A 22399-nucleotide genomic window follows, 5' to 3' on the forward strand; every position below is an offset into this window, starting at 1 on the left:
ATGAGTTTTCATACAAATACTGTTTACACCTTTAAATAATTCAGATTGCAAGAGTATGTCAACCTTAAACAGAATTGAGTAAAATTGTTAACAAAAAAAAACCTTAAACGTTTATATAAGAAATGTTTCAAGTTGTTTATAAAATATTTTTATAGTATTTAAGTAAAATTTATTTTGGATATTAATGTACTTTAATTTTTAATTTTTCTGTATTAAAATAGGTGAGCTTATTTTTTCAAATACTCTAATATCTAGTTGTAATTTTATAAGAAAAATACCTTATTACTGTAACTAGACTTATTAAAAAAAATAATAAGGAATATATTTATAAGTAAATTCAACAATGCCTAATTTAAAACGAAAGTCTGGTGCTGGGAAGTATGGCAGCACCAAACAGAGAAAACAGTCAAAAGATGATGAAATTAAAGATTGTTTGTTTGCTAGTGTGATGAAAAAATGTAAGATTTGTCTCGATAAGAAAGGAAATAAAAGTGATGTTGAAACAAATATCGTAACTAAAAGTTTTAAAGAAGAAACTTCAAAGAACAATTTTGACCTGCAAACATTTGTTGAAAATACTGAAACATACTTTGACATTGATGATGATGTTTTTATATCAATGTTACTGCCAACTTCAGTTGAAACTTTTGATTATCTTTCACAGTCTGTTTCACCTTTGCAAGTTTGTCAAGAATTTATTTTTTACAATTTTTAGTAATTTCCGTTTAAACTACAAACAAAAGGAATTGTTTAACGATTTTTAAGTAATACTTTTCAAGCTTTTGCTTTCTAAAAAAGACTAACAATTCATTTTCATGAAACTCTGACTTTAAATTATAATACTTTTAAAAATTTAATAGTTTCATAAAAATTAAGAGTACTGGTATAAATTAAATCTATTGCAGATTTTTTCAAAGAATATAATTTATAAATCTCTTTAAGAGTGATGATTGAGTAAATATACAGTCAGGAACTTATGGGTTACCATAACAGAGGAAACTGTATTATAATTGTATTTTGTTTTTAAAATAATGTTAGGCATACTTTCATATTTTAAACTTTTCAACATTCAGTTAATTTATTACATTAAATATGTAAATAAATAGTATTGATTTTTGATAGGATAGTATTGTGACAATATTACTTCAATGTGACCAAACTCAAATTCCTATCATTGAAATTCTTCTGAAAAAAATGCCAATTTATGCAGATGAAGAAACATATCATTTTAAAACAAACCCTATTTTAACAGGTAAACTTATAACTCTTTTTGATCACTATTATTTTTTAATTTTTCTTTATATTTATTCACTAACAATATCAGTTATGTTAAATGTTGTTTTCCGAGTAATATGATAGCTTTCATTAGTTTTTATTGTCAAATACTTCTATTATAAATTATTATTTAATCACGTTTTTCTTTAATGTTTATCAATATTTAGCTTCTAAAAGTGTGAGTTTGATAAACAAATTAAAGTCTGAATTGTTTTAGGTATTAAAACAACTAAACATTGATAGTACACATTAATTTTCAAACTATTGTTTGACATGTTAATTTATTTCATTTTTGAAATGTCTGTACACTCACAGCACCTTTATATATACATTTACTGTATATAACAGGGTTGCCACACACTCAGGATATTATGGATATATTTTTTAAACTCAGGCTTACTCAGGATAGTTTTGTTTTTTCATAAAAAGTTCAGGATATGATTTTATGATTTTAAAAAATCTCAAGACAAATTTAGCTGATCCGATTTCAATGTTTTTATTTCTATATACTCAATATTGTTTAAGAAATTGATTTTGAATTTTTTTTTTAGCCATTCATCTAGTTCTTTACCCACTCTAAGAAATAACATTGTGTTTGCGCCAGAGGCAAACAACTTTTTTAACGATTTTGAAAAACTCAGGATGGATAGTTCAAGGTCACTCAGAATATAATTTTTGACTCAAATATTGGCAACCTTTATTTAAAGTTTATTATTAAATAGTTTACAAATCATCTAAGTAATTAAGTATATAAAAATCATATTAGTCTTAGCGCTTTATTTATTTGTGTATAATGTGTAAACTTATTTAAGGTGACCAGAACGGAGTAGTGAATGTACCGAGATTAATTTTAAACAACATGAGGTGGGTCAACTATTTTGTTGATCCAAGCAACGTTGCTAATCAACTTCTTGAAACTTGCCAGGTCATGCAGCCGCAGGTAGTCCTTTAAATTTAATTATTGTCTTATTGCTTTTATTACCTAAATTAGTAGTTTTGTTTAAAGTAATTTTTGATTAGAATAATGAGCAGGGGTAGTTTTATCTTTTTATGATGTATTGCCAAGTTGATGACCAATATTACTTAAGAAAAAAATTATAAATTAAGATGAAATAATAAAAAAATACAGTACAATTTGTTATGAGACAATAAATGTATTTGATATCATGGTCTGGACAGAATAACAGTTTTGATTTCTTATTAATCTAACTAATTGGTGATAGTTAAAAGAAGAAAGTTTGAAATGTAATAAATTTTTAAAAAAATACTGTTATATTCAAAAAATTGTGAAAAATTAACACAATAGTCAAATTAACTCGAATCTGGATATTTTTAAACTCTAGAATACTCATGCAAAATAATTTTGAAATTTTTAGGTTTGCTGTTTTAGTGACTTTCTTATGAATAATTTTAGTAGAAAAAATTGAAATAAAAACTATTAGTAGTACTATTTTTATCAATATTTAATGTTTTTTTTGTATAACTATGGATTAAAGAATAAAAAAAAAGTGTATAAGTTTAAAAGAAAACAAACAACTAACATTCTCTTACCTGCAACTTTTTTTTATTTTAAAAAAATTTTACTTGTTAATTTTTAAACATTTTTATGATATTTTTTGCCTATTTGAAAATTTATTTTTTATTGGTTGATTTAAAAGATTTTCTTGTTAACTTGAAGTTTTAAAAAAATGACTTCTTTTTTAACAGAATAAGTCTAAACTTCTTTGAGTAACGTTTGTAGTTTTACTAATTTATTATACTTTTTACAGTTCAACTTATATATCATTGAAATGTTTTAGCATTTTTATCACTTTAAATTCTTTTATTTTATATTTAGTTCTTGGTACTTATTTATTTTGAGTTCCTTTACTTGTTGGTTAACTATTTAAAATACGGAAACTATAGTATAATTTTTTTTTAAATATAAAGTTGATTGAAAATCTTGTTTTTTTTTGTAAGCAGTTGGAAGCCGATGATTTAAAACTAGTTTGTCGAGTTTAATATTTCACCAACACGTTTTTAGCTAAGTACTTTAAATTTTATATAAAACTTTCACAATATTTATTTATTATTATTGTTAAGGATTTGAAAGGACTGAAATATAATAGTAATGATTAAAAATTACTTCAAATAAAAGTAAATGGTAAAAAGTTCTAAATTATATGCACTAATAAAAATTTAATGCTGATATATACTTGTTGATATATGAAAATTGTAGTAGTTGTTCTGTTACTCTAAAAAAAACTGTTTAGTCGATATCATAACTAGGTTTAACTTTACACCTAAAGTTAAACCTATTTATGAATTTAAAACTGTTCTTCTCAAAAGTCTTTTTCAACGATATCTCTAAAACCTTCTAATAATAGTTTATATTTTGTTTTTGATAGTCAAAGAAAAGTATAAAGTCGAGTGGTATTGAAAATTAGTCTACTTCAATTAACTTTTATTTTAAGCTTCAGTTCCAGTAACCTTCTGGACATACAACTTTCAATCTAGAAGTAAAGCAAGAATAAATTTACAACAATCATAAATTAAATATCGGCCTTTAAGTTTTCATTTAAACATGAAAGTTTACAGATAACTTGCGACGTGATAAGCTTCCTGCCCGATGTCCTGATGAGCGTCGGAGATCATTCGGAGTTGGCGGCCAAGTTGTGCCAAATGCTGTCCAGTTGCGAGGAACAGCAAACACAAGCTTCGCTGTTCGAAGCGCTTTCAAACTTGCAGGTGCTTGATTAAAAAAAAGTTGTGCCAGTTTTTGATTGATTTACGAGCAGTTTTGTTTGTTTTAACTTTATAATACGCCTGTGCGTTTTTTGTAAGTTTGTACACGTGTTCTGAAATAAATAAGTTATTTTCACATTATGTAGTCCTAAACATATGATGTCAAGTTTATTAAAATTTGATTTGACAAAAAAAATGATCTTATATATAAATAAAAATCTAATATCAAATTTTAAAATGTCTTTATCATACACTAATTGTGTTGAAAATTCTGGCCAAGTGTATACTTATCATTTGAATAAATTTATTAAATATTACACTCAGGTGAACGACGACGGATGGGAGGAAATTCGTTGCGCCGCCGTGGAATTTCTCTCGACCGCCGAGAGCTCGCACGTCTTTCACGCGGCCAAGTTCCTGCTGGACAGCTGCAACGACACCGATACCGCTAAAAAGGTTTAAGCTGTTGTTGTGAGCATCTTGTTTTGCAGTTTGTTGATCTGTAACTCTAAACAAACTAATTTAGCTACAGTTATGAGCTTGCATCAGAGATGGCATAAAGCATTTCGATTTTACATTTTCTCCTAGCTTTTCAAGGAGAACACAAATGTATTTTTTAATTACAAGCTTTCGATTAAAAAAACTAACAAATTAAGTCAAGGCTGAGTAAAAAACTCAAACAAATGATTTTCTACTCCTGACAAGTATGGCTTATATTATAAGTTAATATTCAGATCATAATGGAGTTGAGGCCACATTTGGACTACCCGGAGCTGATGGAGTCGTTCGAAGAGGACGCGAAATCGGCGCGAATGGTGACCAAGAGGCTTTCGTCGCAGGTGTTCAGCTCAATCAACACCAAGAACCACTTGTTCACATCGTGGCTGTACAACCTCGAATCTGTTAGTAATATTATTCGTTATGAAACCCTTACGACGTTTTGTGCACATTTGATACGTAGTCTTAAGTGTTAAATTTATATTAAAACTTATTGAATATGTGATTGAAAAAGTTTTGACAAAGGAGTCAATACGAGATAAAGATACATGTATTAAAAAAAATATTGTAAAATTCAAACAGAGTTATAATTTTTATTGCACTTTGAAAAAACACTTTGAAAAATCCGTTCACGCTAAAACTCAAACTGTCTGAATTTATAAATAAAAATTTTAATGTTAAAACTTATTTAATTTTCTGCTTTTGAAATAGTAAGACTATCATGTAAATATAAAAAATTAGATTCGCTCGCAAACAGCTGAGTAAGGAGCAGTGGAATTGCGGTGACGTCATATCGTCGTTCCAACTTTGCGACGTCGTGAGTGGTCAGCAGCGAAAGCAAGCAGCCAATCAGCTCATCGGAAAGTTCAAGTCGATGCACATCAGCAAGTCGGTGCTGACGAAGTGCTTCACAGACGCGGGCCACATCCTGCAGGACCACCACACTTGCATCGCGAAAATCGCCCAAACCATGGTCAGTTGCTTTTTTATAAAAGACTTTTAACCTGGTTGTATGAATTCATTTGTTAGTTTGTTTACTTAAACTTTTCGGATAAATTAACTATTTTGTTTTACATTTTAACGACTAGTTACTTGAAAAATTATTTGTTTCGAAACCTGTTTGTTGTGTTAAGAAATTAAAGAAAAAATTAGAGTAAATGACTGAAATGTTTTAAGACATCGTGTTAGTTATGCTATGCGTATTTAATTTCTAAGGCACTAAAATGGTTTCACAACCATTTTTCACATTTTAATATTTGGTTTCACATTCACATACAAAACATTAAGACTGAAGAACTAACAAGCAGTTGTTTGAACTAATTTTGCACTCAAACTTAATTTGCAGCTGTGGAGCCCCGACTCTAGACTGAAGTCGGTCGCCTCCAAGCTCTACACCCTCCTGCTGACCCACGTCCCGCCGAACAAGACCAAGCAGGTCCTGCTGGTCGTCCTCGACCACGTCACCTCCAACCCGCGCCCGCTGGAGGTCGACACGGCGCTGAAAGTGCTGTTCAAGGTGTCGCGCGACAAATGCGAGCTGCTGATTGGCTACTGCGAGCCGCTCGTCGACATGTTCGCGAAACACCTGGTGAACATGAACCTCGCGCAGGTAATGCTGGTTTTGTTAAATAATGGATTTTTTTTTAATTTCGACTGAGTTAAACAGTGAACTAAAGGAAGAGAATTATTTATTTACAAAAGAATTTAAACAGGTGAGATTGTGCCTTTCAGTTCTTGCCACGTTGAGCTGTTTCAAAAGCTCGAAAACTAACGATTTGTATGCTAAGGTTAAAAACAAGCTGCCTTCATTTACTAACAGGTCAGTCATTGAATCAATCTAACACTTAATGGTTTAAAAGTAGCTGTATTTAGTTTGAGTTGAAGTTTGTTGCTGATTTTTTCAGATGCTTATTGTTTATTTAAGAAAAAAATTATGCAGTGAGGGATAAAAACTATGGTTTTCAAATAAAAAAAAACTTCTAAAACTAAACTTAGTATGTTTTGCTTGCAACTTTTTACTTAGATAAATATTTTTTATAAACATATATCTCCTGTTTGAATTAAGTACTGATTTTTTAAGTGATAACATTTTTTTAGATTATAATCTCCAAAAAATTTACTTCAATATTATTTATATCATAGTTTGCCAGCTAAAATAACTGCTTATACCAAACTGAATCTGTCCTGCTCGCGATTATTCAGTTATGATAGGTAACTTTATTTAAAACTTATCTCCTGTTTGACTTTAGAACTATTTAGTTTTTCAATTTAGTTATTATTTCATCACGCCATTATGACGCAACACAGCAAGGTGAACGTGATCGCGGTGTGGAAGTGCATCAGCATGATCACCAAGTCGTCGTCCACGGGCGTCGGCAAGATGCTGAGCAACCTCGGCTTCGTCTACAACCTCGACGTGCACCTGTGGAGCTTGTTCCTGCAGGAGTTCTGCGTCGCTTGCGTCGACGAGCAGGCGTACCACCGGGTCGACGAAGAGGTTTGTTGGAAAGCGAGAGAAGTTGATTTAATTTCAAAAGCGTCTTTTCATGTCATGCAGATTTTTTGTTTTGTACTTGTGTCTGAAAACGTTATTAAACAAGTTTAATTTAAAATAGTTCATTGTTATGCAGTTTGTTAAAAATATTTATAGAAATATTAATTTAACTCGTATTTATCTAAATGGTATACACAAAAAAATAACAGGTGATTTCGGCCGTTAAAGATTTTGCAGTGGACAAGTTCAACCAAATTTTAGCCAGTATGAACCAAGATCAGCCCTCGCCGTCCCAATTAGACATGACTTCCAGGTACGAAGGTGGCGAGTCTTTGAGGACAGTGTGTTTCCATGACAACAGCGGGAGAGTCGACACCAATTTGCTCGTTGCTATGTGCAGAATGGTTAGGTAGGTAGTCAGATAATTCTTTTGCCGTTTAATGTCATTCTTTGAGCTACTGCATTAAAAATATTATAAACTAAAGAGTGTATATGCATTTTTTATTTTATTTTAAAATTCAGACAAAATCAATGAGTTGTATTTTAGAAGCTATTTAGTTGTTGCTAAGTTTAATTTTTTTTTCTTGTTAAACAGATGCGTTGCCGGTCTGCATTCAGGTGTTAGCGGTAACTTAGACGACTTCAAATGGTTGTTGGACCATCCGGTGTTGATGCACAGTGAAAAGTATGAAAAAGACGACTGTTTCGAAGATTTAGACAAAACTGAAACCGGTAAGAAATGTGTAATGTTCAAACTGTGGCTAACAAATTTTCTTAGTTACAAATAGTCTTTTAAGTCATGGTAATTCGTACATATTCCTGAGAATATTGAACTTCAAAGTTATAACATGTTCGAGTTAATTTTGAAATTAGCTTTACAGCTTGCTTATAAAAAAATTAAAATCGTATTCATAACTGAAAAAAGTTTTTCTTTTTATAGGTAACTTTGTACAAAAATTTTACCGAAAAAAAGTTGCTTGTAATATTTCTCGCCCCTGTTATAAATGTACATTAGTTTATTTTCAACTGATGATTATAATTACCAACTTTCAAAGTTTATTTAAAGTTCATTGAAGAAGGGTTTTGAACCTGAAAGCTTTTTAAACTTATACCTTTTTAAACTTAACCTGCAATGAAAGTTTGTAGACTTTTCTAAACAATCAAATGATTTTTTAAATATTATTGATACCGTATAAAATCACAAACAAAAAATTGACTGTGACTGATTTAAGCGTCGTGTTCAGTTTATAAATCTTTACAAAGGCATGGTCCTCGACAACATGTTCGCCGCCATCAACTGGTACCGGGAGCTCGTGTCGGTGTTCGCCGCCGAACAAGCGTGCTTGGGTCACGTGCGGAGGGTTTGCGCGCTCCAGTCGAGGTGTATCAGGCTGCTGCTGAAGAGCCAGTACCATTACACGCCCGCGCCCCTCGACGACACCAACCACTACCCGACCGGGCAGATGTGCTCGAGCATCAAGTCTCAGGTAGAGAGTTTTCTTTGCTAGCTTAGTTGTGCCGTTGGAATTTAAACGTGTTAAACTGAAAAGTAGCATGAGTAAGAAGCAGTTAAAAGTAATCTTTGCAACATTGTACTACATGATGGATTTGACTTTCAAAATTATTTTTATAATTAAAACAGTTTTTTTTTTTATGTTATAAAATTCTATAAGTGTTTTAAGAAAGTATAAATAAAAGTGTATGTAAAATTTCTAAAAATTTTTTCACTTACTCAATAAACACTATGTTCCTAAACTTTAGTAGTACATTTTTGTATGAAGTTTAGAAAAAATAATAAAGTAATACTTTTGACAAGAAAAAGTTGTATTATTTTTCTATAGGTAATACAACTGTTTAAAAGATGTTTAACATACCTTTTTTGTTTTAAAAAACTAAAAGCAATAATAAATTTTCTGGTTTGTTAACTTAAAACAAAAAAAAAGACGAGTATATTTAGTCACTAAATCGTCAATTTATTCTAGAAAAAGCCTTAAAAAGCTGAGAACTATGCATTCTTTCTCATGTTTAACAATAATGTTTTGCTATTTTTTTTTTTTTGTAAAAAACTGAAATGTAAATTCAAACCTAATAAAAGTGTTGCATTTTTTTTTCTGTGCAACGTTGAATACATTTAAATGCACGATTTGTTTTCTCATTGTATAAATAAGTATTACTTTTTATCTAATAGTTTCGATACATTCAAAAATAGTTAAATACCTCTTTTAATTAGCAAAAGTTTAGCTCTAAAAGTTTGATTCTTTATTATTATAACATGCTTGACAAAGTACACATGTTTTACGAGTTACAAAAAAATGTCAATACAGAGCAAAGGAATGATGGAAAGCCAGGAAAGCATCAACGGGGACTTCACCATACTCGGCTCCAACGCCAGCTTGAGCTCTTCTGCGAAGAAAAAACCGGGAAAGAAAACCGCCAAGCAGGAGAAAAACGAAAAGTTCGGCTTCTACTCGTACAACGAGCAAGTTTGCCTGACCGAGTTCAACATGGACGTCACGGCACTTTTAAAAAGAAAACTGGATCTTGAAAATGGTCAGTGTTCGTTAAAACAATTTTTATCAAGCAGTTTGCTTCATTAAAACAAATATTGAAATTTTCTACAAATATGGCTATAAAAAAGTTTGAACTTGCAATTCAGCGGCCGCCGAAAACTCGATCGGGCTGAAAGAGCTGCACCTCCTCCTCTGCGACGTCACCAACAAGATGAGTCACGTGGGCAAGCGCGCGAACAAGGCGTGCCCGTTCCAGAAGAGCGCGGACGCTTCGAAGGCGTACTTGAAGCTGGAGTCTGTGAAGAGCGAGGAGTTCTACCGGCGGGTGATCGATCTGACCGCTCCCCTCTGCCGCCACCTCGACTCCCTGCTGGAAGAAATCAAGTCTCCCGATAACGTTGATGAGGTGGATATGTATATATAGTTATTTGTTATATATATAAACATACAGTTATTATTATTATAAACTTACAGATATATGTATATTTATTATTCATAATTTTAGTTTGATAACTATTTTACTTTGCCGTAAATTTTTTTTTGCTTTAATTATTATACGTATTTAGATTATAAAAATGTAAACTTTGTTAAAAAATTATTGTTATTTAATTTAAATGGAGTTTAAAGAAAGTTATGCACGAAGTTGTTCATTTCTAAATAACTGCCATAATGATTAAGTTACAAAAAACAAATTTTACAGGATAGTGAGAACAGCCAACCATCTTCAAAAAAGCTCAACAACGTAATAATAACCCGGTGTTACCAACTAATCTGTGATATATTTTACAATCTTATGCTTTGGCTAGAATCTGATAAACAAAACGGGTACTTTTTTTCATTCGAATAAACATTGGAATTCTAGTTAAATTTTCATATCCACAAATTTTTATAAATTATATTTGAAATTAGTTCCCCACGTATCAATTTTTAACAACAACTCTAACATAGCTCAACTTCTAGTTTCTTTTATATCTTATAATGTACGGCAATCAAAATGTAGATTAGTTTCGTACTAAAAAAATTTGTAGTATGTCTCTTTTCATCAGTTAAATAACTAAGTTAAATATTTCTAATACTTTTCAAGTGTTTTTTAACAACATTCTGTTTGTCGATTAACTTATCAAAACTCATGAATTAATTTAAACGTTTTTTAAACGAAAAAAGATAATTTGATTGCAATACAAGGTAAAACTGACACGATTTTTTTGTACTGTGCTCTTGAACTGTAGATTTTTACTCACGCAAAATAGGCTGACAAACTTCAAGAAGTTTTACAAGCAAGTGGCTGCCCACTACAACGAAAAACTTTCAGAGGAAGATGAGAGTTACGAAAAGGAAGCGGACTTGAAAGTTTTCATGGCCTACCTGCAAATACTGCTTCAAAATCTTCCCACGACCGGTAATTGATTGAAATTTGTAGTGGTTTTCTCGAGCTTGTTAGTTCCTTTTTCAACTATAAGTATAATACATTGACATCAGAACATTGCTATTTTTTGGGTTAAAAGGTACAACTGTTGAATTTTTTGGTTTTTATATATATTATAAAAATAAATTTACCTGGTGTAAGCTTAGAATTTACCTTAAACATTATTTGAGAGACTTAAACCATGAACAATAATAAAAGTTATGAAGATGTTTTAAGCTGGAAATTAGACAATAAAATTTAGCTTGGCAAAAGTACTTTAACTTGGCATTAAACATAAATGAAGACAGTTTGACCATAGAAAAATAAAAAAAAATTGTAAAAAAGTTTGAATTGGTTACATTGTTATCAGGGATAGCGTCGAGTGTGATGCAGCTTCTGTGCAGCGTCCTGCGAGTTGTCGAGAGTTTCGTTGAAGGGGGCGCCGATAAAAAGTTCAAGAAAATTGTCTGCGGCGGCTGCCATTCGATACTGCAGAAAGACTGGTCCAAGCTCGACACGGGTGTGTTTTATTGATATGTTTTAGCCTGCATGGGCGCTATTGACAGCTGTCAAAATATTTTTAACTTTATTTTATTTACCCGATTTAGTTTCTTTTGATTATAATAATCTTGTATCAACAAAACTGATTTATTGCGCTATCACATCGTATTTTTTCGCATATTTTTTTATAATACACCGTTTTAAAATTTAAAAGACATAGTGTAGTGTAAAATACTTACATAGGTTTATAAATATTATGTACACAAGTCTCGTTTCACAACAGCTTCATCGATTACTTCAATGATGGCCAGCGTCTTCGACGTCATGCTGCAGAGTAGCCCGGATGTTCTCGACACGGTTGAGCGCACATTGAAGATTACTTTGTGCTCGCTGCTGCCGTCCAGCGGTAACATGTTGTTCGGCCAGGACGACGACGAAGGCGCCGAAATTCCGGTTTACCCGTGCGTAAACAAAAACAACTTTCACGTTGTTCACTCAAGTCGGTGTTTTTTTACGTTTCAAAAGTTTGTAAAAAATATAATTGTAGTAAAGTTCAACTTATACTTTATAAGATGTGTTTTAAAATAATTAGATATTAAGTTTACTAAATCAATTTAGAACTAACTGGCTAATTTAATAAGAAGTGCTTAAAAAGGTTAATAGCGTGTTGAAATTAAAATTTCTCAGAATAAAACTTGAATTTATGTATTGTTTTTAGTAAAAGTATTAACTTAATTAAAATATCTATAAAACTAGCTTGTGATTTTTCCAAAAGTAGTGTGGTAAAAACAGGGCATAAAATCAAAAGATTTCTAAAAAATTATTGTTGTAATGTTTTGAGTTCACAAACTTTTAACAAAACACAGAAAGCTTGGAAGTTATTACAAAAGTATCATCAAAGTTCGCGCAAGTGAAACAAAGTACTAAACCTAACAGTGATTTGCTAGTTGATCTCATATTACAATGGAGTGAAGTCGTAAAAGTTTCTTTCTGTTATTAATTAAAAAGTTATGTTAAGTCGGAGCTTACAGCAGAAAATTATTGTTAATTAAAAAAATTAATTAAGATGAATATTGAAGCAAATACATGTAATATATATTTCGGCATTTCGATAATTTTCATTCGATAACTGTAGTTTAAAATAAAACAGCAATTTATAAAATATGCTGATTTTTTTAAAGCTCTATGTTAGTTAAATGCAAATGTTTGAATTTAACAAACTTTTAATGTTTTATTAAGTTTTTTTTTATGTATTAGCTTTTTTTTAAATTTACAGGTGTTCGATTTATTGATCCGAGTTTTAAAAGTAATATCAAATAAAAACATGTTGTCTCCGACGCTGAAACATTCCCACTCATTTATCGAGGTTAGTTTATCAAGTATTTTATATTTCTGTTTTGGGCTGTTTCTAATTAGTTGAAAAATATGTTAATATGGTTTTGCCAATTATGATTCACACCATTGAATTGATCAATGTTTTCTGATAAAAAAAGTAATCAGTTAAAAGTTTAGGAGAGTAGAACTTATATATGCAGAGACCAATGCTAAATAAAATATATTTATCTTACTAATGTTAATATTCTTTACTTTTAAAGTTTTAGTGCAACTCCATAAAAATAGTTATATAATACTTAGATTTTACGTTTGTAGCTTAAAAGTATTTTAGTATTATAGAAATAAAGTTAATAACATTTAATAACATTAAATAATATTAACAAAATTGTAAATGATAGTTTATATTTCAGAAAATACCAAGATAATACATAATTTCAATTTCAGTTCATTTTTATAATCAAATTTAAATGAAGTTTATGTTTACTTTAATTTATTTTTGAGTTTGTGAATAAAACTTACAAGCTGCATTTAGTTCAAAAAAATTATTGATTTAATCATAGGTATGTAGAGTTTTAATGTTTGGTAAATTTTTGAGCTTTTTTTAAGAAAAAAATCTATGATCAACGCTAAAATTTTCATTAATTTCTCAAATTTCGATTAAAATAAAGGTTTGTATAACGTTAGATAATACTAATCAAGTCATAAACAAATAATTAGTCTGTATTTGAAAAATCTTTTGAGTTTGTTTGAACATAATATGCTCTATTGAATTTAAACAAAGTTGTTAGTCTACTTACAGATGTTTTTTTTTTGAATTCTAGTAAAATTAAAAGCTTTTAACATGAAAAGGGTAAAAAAGCGCCAAGTTCTTCAGCAAATCTTCAAATATAAAAAAAAAATTTAAATGACAACAGAACTTCATGAAGCGAGGGATACTGGTGTGCGAGATCGCGTTCAAGCACCACCAGGATGACGTCATCAGGGTTTTGAAGAGCATACAGAGCGCCACCAGGCAGCTCCAGCACCTCACCACTCACTCCAAAGTTTGTTGTTATCAGCTGTCTCGTTGGTGAAATTTTTACATGATTTCATTGTTTGTCGTTTTAGGTAAATGTGCATTTTGTTAAAGGTTTTTCTAATTTACTGAATTTAAAAATTGTTTAGTTTTTTTCAATGACAATTTTATTATCATCCGCACACTTTATATTGAAATAGCTAAATATTTACAACTAACTATAAAACAAAAAAATATAAAACCGTAAAATTATATAAAAAGGAATTAAAGTATGTATTCATAATTGATTTAGTACATCTTATTGACAATGCAAATTGTGTACAGTTTAAAAAAGAAAAAATATTTAATTTAACCATCATTTAACATGAAATTAGGTAACGAAAAATGCAGCATTAACGGCAAAGGTGCCAGCTGTAAAAAGAACTTTGGAAAATTTCGTATTCAGAGTAAAAGCTCTTCTAACATTCCATAACTGCCATCAGGCTTTCTGGCTTGGAAACCTGAAAAACCGAAATTTAAAAGGTGAGTACTTTAAAATCTTATTTAATTAAGAGTTATTAGTTTTTAATTTTTTATACCAAGTACATATTAACTTTGAAACTAATTGACAATATTTAACTGTATAACCTTATAAGAAAATTCAAAAATCAACTAAATAAACTGTATTTTTCCACATTTTTTGTTATAGGCGATGAACTACCTTCGCAAATAATGGATAGCTCTGATGATAGTGATTTGAACAATAACAGTGAGGAAATTATATCTGACAACTTTTAGAACAATATTTGCCAACTATTTTAAGCTTTTTTTTTTTATTTTTTGCTTTAATGTTCAACTTTTATATCTTTTAAAGTAGTCTTAAACACTTTCATGCAATTAGTTCTTTTACTTTTACTGACGTTTGATTTTAATAATATAAACAAATCGAAGTTATTTCATATTTGATTTTCTAAAAGTGTTTTATTTTTATGTCCACCTCTAAGACTGTTTGACTTTTTAGCTCTTACTTTTTCGAAAATCATTGAAAACTGTTCCATATAGTTTTGTTAAAACTATAAGGTTTATGAAGCTTTTGTATACATTTTTATTTTTATACTGTATCATAAAATATATTATTTGATTCTGTGTAACTAAATTTAGTAAATTTTTGTTATAGAGTTGTTACAAATTAAATAATAGTCAGGGTTGCCACTCGGTCAGGAAAAGTCAGGAAAAATTTAAAAAAATGAAAAAAGTCAGGAAAAAATAGGGGGTTTTGAAAAAAAGTCAGGAAAAGTCAGGAAATTTGATTAAAAAAAAAAGTCAGATTTTGTCAGTTTAAATTTACAAAATTCCTTGTTTTCCAAAGCCTTCAAATGGTAAAAATTAATTAAAAGTCCTTTAAAGTCAGAAAAAATTCCAAAATTTTCCTAGAAATTTACAAAAATATTTAATTTTATTTCCAATGCCTTCATCATGTATAAATTATTAAAATATCCTTTATAAAACTGCAAAAATTTTCTATTAACATATTGAACAAGTACACTACTTGAACAATTTGAGTATCAGATTTTGTAAGCTTTTTAGTATTGATGATCTGTAGCAAAGACACTTCCATAGTGAAATTGTGATATATACACAAAAGTTTATCTAGCATAATTTTAGAATCAAAGTGTTTTTTGTTTAAGTAAATAATTGAGTTCTTTATTACTAAGCAGTTAGTTTAGTATTTTATGTAACAAGTTAATGTTTATACTGAAGCGGAATGCAGACCAGATGAAAGAAACCATATCTTAATTAGATGAAGAGGTTGAAGTGCTAATAAAAAAACGGAGAAAACAAATTTTAGTACATACATTTAAAAAACAGTATTTGATTAAGTTTTTTATTGTTTTAACTGTAAAAGTTCGTTATTGTTTTAAGGTTTGAGTTGTAAAAAAGTCTTATTGATTTAAGGTTTTAATTGTAAAAGTTCCTTATATGTCGTTTTGTTTAATCAGATACATTTATGCTAGGAAATTCTAAAAAATTGTGTTCTTTATTGTTTTAAGGTTTCAACTGTAAAAATTTGTTATTGTTTTAAGATTTTAATTGTGAAAGTTCGTTATTAATTAGTTCAAGGTTTTAATTGTAAAAGTTCCTTATATGTCGTTTGTTTATCTAGATACATTTATGCTAGGAAATGCTAAAAGATTGTGTCTTTTTTCAGACAAGCTGTGTTTATAAGGTAATAAAACAAGTATTTTGCTGATAGAGATGTTTATTACAAACATCAATCATACACAGATGGTTTAAGTGATGTACTGGAAGTTTGATGATAGAATTGAGCAAAAAACTGTTGTTTTTAACCTGTATTAAAATTAGATTGAAAGCTTTATATATTTTTAAGTGTTAGATTATGTATTTTAGAATTAAGTTTAATTTAAGAGTTTGATTTAGAAAAGTCAGGAAAATTTTCGTAAAAAGTCAGGAAATTTTTCTCAGCTTGATCAGTGGCAACCATGAATAGTTCGTCTTCTTATAATATTGAATGTTTATTAATGGTTTATAGACTATTCATAATTTATATGCCTAAATAAAAAAAAATAAAATCTAAGCATTTTTCTCAGGTGTTTAAGGTCAAACCGTAGTTTTAGTTTTAAGGATTTTTTAAATCAGAGCAATGACTAAAAAAAAGAAATTAGTTTATAAAAAGTGATATGAACGAATTATTTTATTAAAAGCGTAGTTAAATTTTTTGATATACTTAAAGTTCCTAACTATTTATATAAAATATAAACTGTAGTATTTCTTGTTCAAAGCTTTGTTTGAACTCGATTGAATATGTCTGAGTTTTTCGTTGAATCAAATATTTTTAGACAAGATTCGTTTTACATTTCGGTTAAAAGTTTACTTTCTAAGCTTTATTTATTATTTTCAAGAAATTGTTTTAATTAAGATTGAAGTATAAAGGATAAAAGATATATTTGAAATTAAATATTTTTTTTTTATAATTAAACAGTTTAGTTTTTATACCAATAAGTTTATAGTCACAATACTTAAGAGCGGACCAAGGTGTTAACTTGATAATTTTTTCAAAAAAAAAGTATGTGTTTGTTGAATGAATGAAGCTAGAAATTCATTTTTTGTACAATAAAATTACAAGCGACTCTAGTCATTTTAATTTGAGGTAGAACGACAAGCAACCTGACATTTTGCGACCTGATTTCCTCCTCATTAGGACTCGCCAGGCTGAAATAGTCACGGTGATGAACCGTTGTGTTGAAGACTGCTTACTTTTGTTATATAAAAAATAACTTTAAGTTATGATAGTTATCTTTAGAACGCAAAACATTTAGCTAGAAAGCACTAGTTTAAGTCATGCGCATTCTGTAAGTTAATCTACTAATTTATAGGTGATTTGTGTGTTTTTAAGATATATTTTTTAGATTGTAGCAACTGTTTTATAAATCAATATATAGCCTTTAACTAATTATTTTTTAGTATCTGAAAGGTGTCGAAAAAAGAAGTTCACGAAAATAACCTTAAAAAATCAATTACAGTTTTACATAAAAAACTAAAAATAAAAAATTATGAATAGTAGATTCTATAAATACATTACTAGCTCATTTTATTGAAATTAAAATTTTGTATAAAATAGTTCGTTATTTTATATTGCTAATAAGAACTGTTGTTGTTCTGGTGTATACTGTTAATGTTGTTATTTTGTAAAATATGCAAAAACTTATTCTGTATCTTCGGAAAAGTAGTTTTAAAAACATATTAGGTTACTCTATAAACAACTTTTTTCTAAAAAACGACATTTTAGGTACAGTTGCGTTGCATACTTTGATTAACAAGCCAAGTTTGATATTTAAAATACAGGTAGTTTTTGAAAAACTACAGTTTTCTATATGACTTTAGATGCAGTTTTAAGTAGTGATCTACCGGACCCACTATTTAGGATGTGACCGGTTCCGGATTTAAGATCCTAAATAATTTATGTAGCTTCAATAGACAACAAACTTATAAAATTTAGTTATTTTATACCAATAATTAGTAAAAACTGTTTATTGCAATTATTTTGTTAAAAAACACAATGTTATTGTCTAAATATTTTATTTTAACAATAGGAAAAAAAAACTATTTGTATGAAATCTCACTTTAAATGTCAATTTCAAGCTACTTATACGACTTAACTTGAATTTTGTACCTTTTATGACGTTATAGAAACTTATTGTAGCAGTGCTTTAAAAAATAACGAACTTTTTTTTTGATTATTTTATTAAGTTTTATATAATACTTTTATTTATTAAAGTTCAAACTATAAGATGAACAATAACTTCTTTAACAGCTGTTGATGTTTTAAAATATAAAATTAAGTAATTTATTAAATAACATTTACTCATATTAACGCCATTAAGCTACAAAGAAACTTTTTCTTGTTTTTTCAAGTTGTATAAGTTTTTTCGCCAGTTTTTGGAAGCAATCGATTTAGCTTTTGTTCGTAAAGTTGCCAGCTTCTGAAAATAACCTTTCAGAATAAACAGAAGATGCTGACGCCGAAAGATATCTTCTTGCATATCTGACAAAATGTGTGTATTTTTTCTCGTTTGATTTCCACCAAGACAAGACTTCAGCTTCTTTAACTTCTTCAGCAGATAAATGTTTTTCAGCCAAAAAAAAAATTAATTTCTGTCACAATCTCTTGATCAACTGAATCTTGTTGCTCACTTTCGTGAGTGTTGCACTTGCTTCCAATTTAAATGTAGAATAGAACAAAAAAAAATTCGGAACATCATTTTTAGGTAGTTGAGCTTTAAGTTTATTAGGCGGTACTAAAAGAACTTGACCACCTTGACCAGTCTCATGACAATTATGATTTTTTAAATTTAATTTTAGTAGCCTTAAAACCTTCTGTTTGAGATTAGCAGGGAAAATGTTAAGTCGATAGTGCGGATGAACAGCTGATGTGAGTAAAAACAAGTCGTTATCATGAAGGTTTATTAGTTTGCTGGTATAAATAGTTTAAAACCTTCTTTCAAAAGCCTCTTCTTTATTTTTGCTAAGGCTGTAGAATTACTTTGACCAGGTGGACTATAAGCTTTATGATTAAATTCTTTTTTAGTACTGCTGCATGCGGGATTACACTTGACAGCAATGCGTTGTTTTTGCTACACTGCTGCGTTACTATGAAAAAGGGTTCAAGCAGCTCATTAAGGAGACTAAAAAGTTCCCATTAAAATTTGTTGTTAGCCACACAGTTCTGGACACTTGTTTATAATTTGTCTAGTCTTATCAGCATAAGGTAGGATGAGTTCCACCTTGTTTTAACATCTTGCACAAGTAGCATAATTTTTACATTGACACTGATAAACCTAATATGACTTGGGTTTTTTAGTTTCCTGCACGCTGTAGAAGAATGATTTAAGTTGCTAACAGTTTGACGGACTTTGGCTATTAACACACTTATGTTATTTTCTGAAAACAGTTCGTTAATTATCAGTTATAGCGTGTGAATGAAATAGGGTGCAGAAGAGATGCTTAGAAGAACATACTTCATCTTAAATATATTGTCGCGCAAAAAATTTGTTAAACTATTGCTGTCTCTTAAAGTTTTAGTATCCACAAATTTAATGAGCTGTATTTGTAGAGTTTTTGCATTATATAACATGATTAAATGGGAATAATAAAGTTAGAATAAAATTGTAAAGACTTTAAACAAATTGAAACACATCAAAATTTAAATGCATGTTTTATATTAAAAAAGAAAGTATTTAAAGTTTGTAAATAGAACTAAATTGTAGAGTCAGTAGAATCAGTAGAATCTGCAAGAAACTTTAAATTAACAATTTACTACTTTTACTTCAATGGATTTATGTACCTGTATGTTTACTAAAAATAGTTGAACTACTTGATTAGTCTGTTTCGCTTGACTAATTTTCTAAACATTAAATATTCAAAAAAAAAATTATATAAAATTGAAAGAAGCTAATCGTGGAAAATAAAGTCTTTCCGAACTAACTTGATCCGGAACTGGCCAAATCTCAGCTAAGATCCAGCCGGATCCGAATCTTTTTTGAAATTTGGAACCGGCCGGTTCCATTTCCGGTTCTTTTTTTAAAACAAGGATCTAGCCAGTTCCGGATCCCGGCAAAAAATAGCCGGTACCGGGCGGGTCCGGATCCGGACCTTGGATTTGGTAGATCACTAGTACTAAGTATAAACTAGATCCGTTCCATTAAAAAGCTCGTCAAAGGTGTATATTTTCAGTTATAATATTAATCGTTTTTATAAAGCATTTAAGAACTACAAATAAATTTGTTTGATTTTAAGATATTTATTAATGTTTATATATCTTCATAATGTGTTACAGCTTAACTTTGTAAACTAGATACACATTTATAATATTTTAGGTAGCGAGTTATAGAAGAAAAAAAAAAATTATTTTTTTGACATTAGTAGAAACAACTTTAAAATAATAAGCGTAGAAAATATATTTCACTGTTAATCAAATAGTTCACTATAATTAAAAACAACACTTGCGTACCAAACTGATAAAACTTAATTAATGACAAAACTTAAACTAATTTGTTAATATTATCATAAATAATTAGTAGCTTTTAAATATACAGAAAAAGTACTTTGCTTAGTGAAATGGAAATATGACAAAAATAATTAAATATTTAACACATAAACAAAATATTGTTAGCGGTATATATTTATAGATAAAAAATATATACCAGTTTTAATGAAAAAAAACAGTTAGATCAATAATTTTACAATACAAAAAAAATCAGAGTTTGAAAAAAAACCTAATATTTAGTATTTACATTTATTTTCTTATAACTGAAGAGCTTTAAAAGTTTTCAGATTAAAAAAGTAATCCAACAAAACGGCAGTTTCATACAAATAAAATTGTTTTAAGTTTTGGTAGCTCCTGATGATACTACGGACTATTTTTCATTTTCAACAACAAACACAAATGGTACTTTATCTTGGAAAACATAAATCTTAGACCCAACATACAGTGCTTTTCTAATATTTGATAATATCGATAAGTTTGGATAATAACAAAATTTGCAAAAAAGGTTAGGGACGAATGTTAAATGTATGTGTAGCAAAGTTTAGACTAAAGTACTTTTAATTATTTTTTAAAGCATGAAATACACAAAAATATGACAAATTTCGAAAAAAGGTATGTGCAATTACTTGTTTAAAACCATTACACTTAATAAAAAAAAGATTTTTTTGAGGCTTTAAGTATAGAAAATGTTAACTTTTTTTTCAACGTAAAAAATTAAAGGTTAGACAAAACCAAATGAACAAAAGACAACATATTTACAGGGTTACCAAAAAACCTGGAACTTTAGAAAATTTGAAAAAACCTAGAATTTTGAACAAATATCACTAAAAAACCTGGAAAGATTTATAATTTTAAACTATTTTTACATGTTAAGATGTGAAATGTTAATTTGACTCGAAAAATCTACAACATAGATAAAACATTTTATATAATGTTATCATTAAATATTTTTCTATTAAAAAACACATTTAAAGTAGCTTTACATTATCTTTTCAATGTTGTTATAATTTGTACTTAAAACAGTTTTTAAACTTAGCTTTAAACTAATAATAGACCCAAAAACGTGTAATTTTAAAAACTTGGAAGAAATTCAGAAAGCCTGGTAAAAACTTTAAAAAAATTGGCAACCTTGTACTTAGTAAAGATTTATTAGATAATTTTTTTAGATAAAAGCAAAAAAAAAAAAAAAAATTAATTGAAATACCTTCTAAATTCTTGGTCAGTCCTGAAGTTTGTTTGTCCTGGACAAGACGTAAAAAAGTATCCAAGTGGTGTACGACTCGATAATCGAAATATTTTTTGTACACTAGTGCCTATGACCAATTATTCTAAGCGCTTTTTTGTTGCTCAATAAAATGTTATTGTTATCTTAATCGTTGTATAATTTAAAACTTTTAAGTGGATCAGGTTTTGATGCCTGAGTCTAACATTGCACAGTAAACAACATAGTAATAATAAGTCTGTTGATTAACATAAAACAAAACTAAACATATTTTGATTCGATAAGTACTTCTGCAGTTGAAGAATTAAGTTAAATGTTTATAATCATTATAACACAACAAAAAATATTTGTAGTAACATATATGTTATTATCTAACTTCTTTATTTTTATTTCACCTGGAAAAATTAACAAGTTTTAAAAAATTGAATGATATATTTATACACATTTATGTTATTCTATGTTTTACTTTTATATCGGAATATTTCAATACTTTTAGCTTTAAGAAAAAAGTTGTAAAAGTTTAACCTTATTTTAAAGTGTTAAGGAAAACAATAACCATTAATAAATTTTTCTATTAACTCGTTAAAAGATGTTATCTTTTTTTGAAAACAAAAAAAGAATTTGAAAGCTTTCTTATATTTTATCACTCATAAATTCTTATTTGCTTTCTTAGAACATATTAAAATCGATAGCAGTTTTTTTTTTAATAAGTATAGTAAATAAGTTTTTGATAAATTAACTATTACTCGGGTGTTTTTGAAACTTTGTATTGTACAATAAATAAGCACTTAAACATTTTGTCAAAGTATATATTGTATCTTAGATGCAAAAAATATTTTTTATGAAATCTGTGCAGTCCATGGTGTCTTTTTTTGT

General features: G+C 28.8%; 1 protein-coding gene across 2 annotated transcripts; it reads left to right on the forward strand.

The window, feature by feature from the left end:
* The first annotated feature begins 300 nt into the window (after window positions 1–300).
* LOC145840346 (Fanconi anemia group D2 protein-like) lies at window positions 301–14754 on the forward strand. 2 transcript variants are annotated; one of them, XM_082947579.1, is made up of 24 exons: window positions 301–682; window positions 1123–1252; window positions 2088–2215; window positions 3853–4002; window positions 4324–4455; window positions 4734–4901; window positions 5255–5470; window positions 5843–6106; window positions 6210–6316; window positions 6805–6994; window positions 7201–7400; window positions 7587–7723; window positions 8255–8478; window positions 9316–9541; window positions 9648–9907; window positions 10202–10326; window positions 10731–10900; window positions 11277–11426; window positions 11691–11906; window positions 12274–12389; window positions 12684–12773; window positions 13657–13785; window positions 14132–14279; window positions 14446–14754. In XM_082947579.1, exons 1-24 carry the CDS (start codon window positions 344–346, stop codon window positions 14532–14534), a joined length of 4104 nt encoding a protein of 1367 aa, XP_082803705.1. In that variant the 5' UTR covers window positions 301–343; the 3' UTR covers window positions 14535–14754. The 2 variants fall into 2 exon arrangements, with proteins under 2 accessions (XP_082803705.1, XP_082803706.1); XM_082947580.1 differs by having other exon boundaries at window positions 10752–10900.
* The last annotated feature ends 7645 nt before the right edge of the window (window positions 14755–22399 follow it).

The sequence above is a fragment of the Thalia democratica genome, chromosome 7 (genome assembly GCF_965202585.1).
Source record: "Thalia democratica chromosome 7, ktThaDemo2.hap1.1, whole genome shotgun sequence".
Lineage (NCBI taxonomy): Eukaryota > Metazoa > Chordata > Thaliacea > Salpida > Salpidae > Thalia > Thalia democratica.